This window comes from Chinchilla lanigera, unplaced genomic scaffold (assembly GCF_000276665.1).
Source record: "Chinchilla lanigera isolate Chin_1 unplaced genomic scaffold, ChiLan1.0 scaffold00141, whole genome shotgun sequence".
In the NCBI taxonomy this organism is placed as follows: domain Eukaryota; kingdom Metazoa; phylum Chordata; class Mammalia; order Rodentia; family Chinchillidae; genus Chinchilla; species Chinchilla lanigera.
The window spans coordinates 1,217,183-1,219,406 of NW_004955542.1; the positions used below are offsets into that span (position 1 = coordinate 1,217,183).

General features: G+C 36.5%; 1 protein-coding gene across 1 annotated transcript in view; it reads right to left on the reverse strand.

The window, feature by feature from the left end:
* LOC102013545 (olfactory receptor 12-like) overlaps positions 1–2,051 on the reverse strand; it is a gene marked incomplete at its 5' end in the record, with an annotated part of 2,856 nt that extends 805 nt beyond the window's left edge. The window contains one exon of the mRNA XM_005411243.2: positions 2,040–2,051. Within this exon, the coding sequence (XP_005411300.2) occupies positions 2,040–2,051 (12 nt within the window). The remainder of the gene's footprint in view (positions 1–2,039) is intronic.
* Positions 2,052–2,224: the final 173 nt, after the last annotated feature.

The window sequence follows — 2,224 nt, forward strand, 5'->3', positions numbered from 1 at the left end:
TGATTTTCAGTCTATGAATTTCTTTTTGAGTTAAATGTGTTTCTTTTATGCAGCATAATGTTGGCTCTTGTTTCTTGATCCATTCTTCCAGTCTGTTTCTTTTGATTGGTGGATCGAGACCATATACATTGATGGTTATAACTGACATGTATTGACTTATCCTTGATCAGATATCCTATTATTTGCTGTTAGTTCTTTGTCTTTTCCTCCCTGCTTAATTGCTTGCCCTCCCTGGTAGCTTCTTCATATTTGTGCTCTTGGATTTGTGCACATTGTTATCCCTCTCTACAATATGTTTCAGTACACATTGGAGAGTTGGTTTTGTGGTCTCAAATGTCTTCAGTTGTTCTTGTCATGGAAATATCTTGTTTCTCTTTTCATTCTGAAAGGCAGTTTTACAGGGTATATCAATCTGGGTTGGAGGTTTTTTTTTTTAGAACTTGAAATGCTTCACCTGAAGCTACCCTTGATTTTAGGTTTTGTGTTGAGAATTCTGCTGTAATTCTGATGGGCTTTCCTTTATAGGTGTTTTATTTCTCTAACAGCTTTTAATATGCTGTTCTTGTGTTGAATTTCTGGAATCTTGATTTTAATATGCCTTGGTGTAGATTTATTTTGGTCATGGCTAATTGGAGTTCTGTATGCCTCACTTATTGAATGTCAGATTCATTTTCCACACTTGGGAAGTTTTCTGCCATTACTTCTGTGAACAGTATTTTTTTAATGTTGTTTGTATTGGCTCCTGCTTTTTCATTGACTCCAATCAATCTTATATTATTCTTCTTTGCATCCTCTTGCAGCTTTTTTTTTCTGGTACTGGGAATAGAACTTACGACCTTGCACTTGCCAGGCAGGCTCTATGCTGCTGAGCTAAATCCCCAGCCCCTGCTTTGGATTATTTTTTCATGGTCCCTTGATATTTTTAAAGATCTTTCTTTTCATGATTGCTAGCCACAATCCTGTCTTCTAGGTCTGAAATTCTGTCTTCATTTTTGTTCAGGCAATTTTGCAAACTTTGAATGGAATTTTTAATTTCCTGCATATCTGTTTGAATCTGTTTCATGGATTCCATTTCTTTTCTGTGTTGGACATTTATAGTGTCCATCATTTTCCTATGTGCCTCTATTTTTTAAAAAAATCTGTGTCTACTCTAGACTTGCTGAGTAAGTTTTTCATTATGGTCATCATCTCTTTTTTACTTGGGAAAATATTTCTGATCTGATTTCCTCTGTAATCTCATGAGCCTTTTTTTTGAACTTCTGCTGTGTCATTTCAGAAATTTCGTATTGGTGGCCTCCATTTTCTTCTACCTCATTGTCCTTTGGACTTGTCTTGGGTGGGCTTGAGGTCTGGGGATGGGTTTTGCTTCTGTGTCTTGTCCTTTCCTATTTTTAAATTTAATTTAACTTTTTTTCTGTGTTGATATCTGTACATTTCTTGTAGTAGGTAGTTTTATCACTAGTATCAAGGCCTCCCTAGAAAATGTGTTCTTCAGAGGTGTCTTCTATGTGTAGGAGGTTCTTGGATTTTGTATCTGTCCCAAGATCCTACCTCCTCAATTTATTAAGGATTAGATATTGCCATCTATCTTGCTCAGTCCCCAATCCTTTCATACTGGACTATGGTGATGTTTATAACCCCAGACAGTCACAGTATTTTTATAGAAGGGAGAACAACTAGTTACAAGTATGACATACTGGCTAAAGTATTACAACTAGCAATAACAATAGCATCATGCACAACCTAGAATCTGACAAACTGTGGCAACTCTTGGTTTGGTATCTTTAGCCATAGAGGAAAGATCTATAGTTATATAACAGAATCCAACATACGTCAGGAACTTGTATGCAATGAGTTTTCCCTTAGTAGAGTGATTTTACTCTGTTGTGGGGAAATTTAAGAGTTATAGGGGACAAAACAGAGAGAAAGAGTTGAAGAGAAATACCATCAAAGTAAGGCTGGAGGACAAGGGATGATCATGCAAGCTTTGGGAAGCTGGAGAAGAGGGCAGGAGAAAAAGAATGAAGGAAAAAGCAAAAGATTATTGAAGTGAAACAGAAATGTTAGGAACAATGTTCTCTCACATCAAGATATCCTAAGGTCAAGAGAGATAGTGAGGAGAGAGAAAGAGAGAGAGAGAGAGAGAGAGAGAGAGAGAGAGAGAGAGAGAGAGAGAGAGATGAATAGAACAAAAATGTATGTATAAACCTGAAAAAGAAAAAGA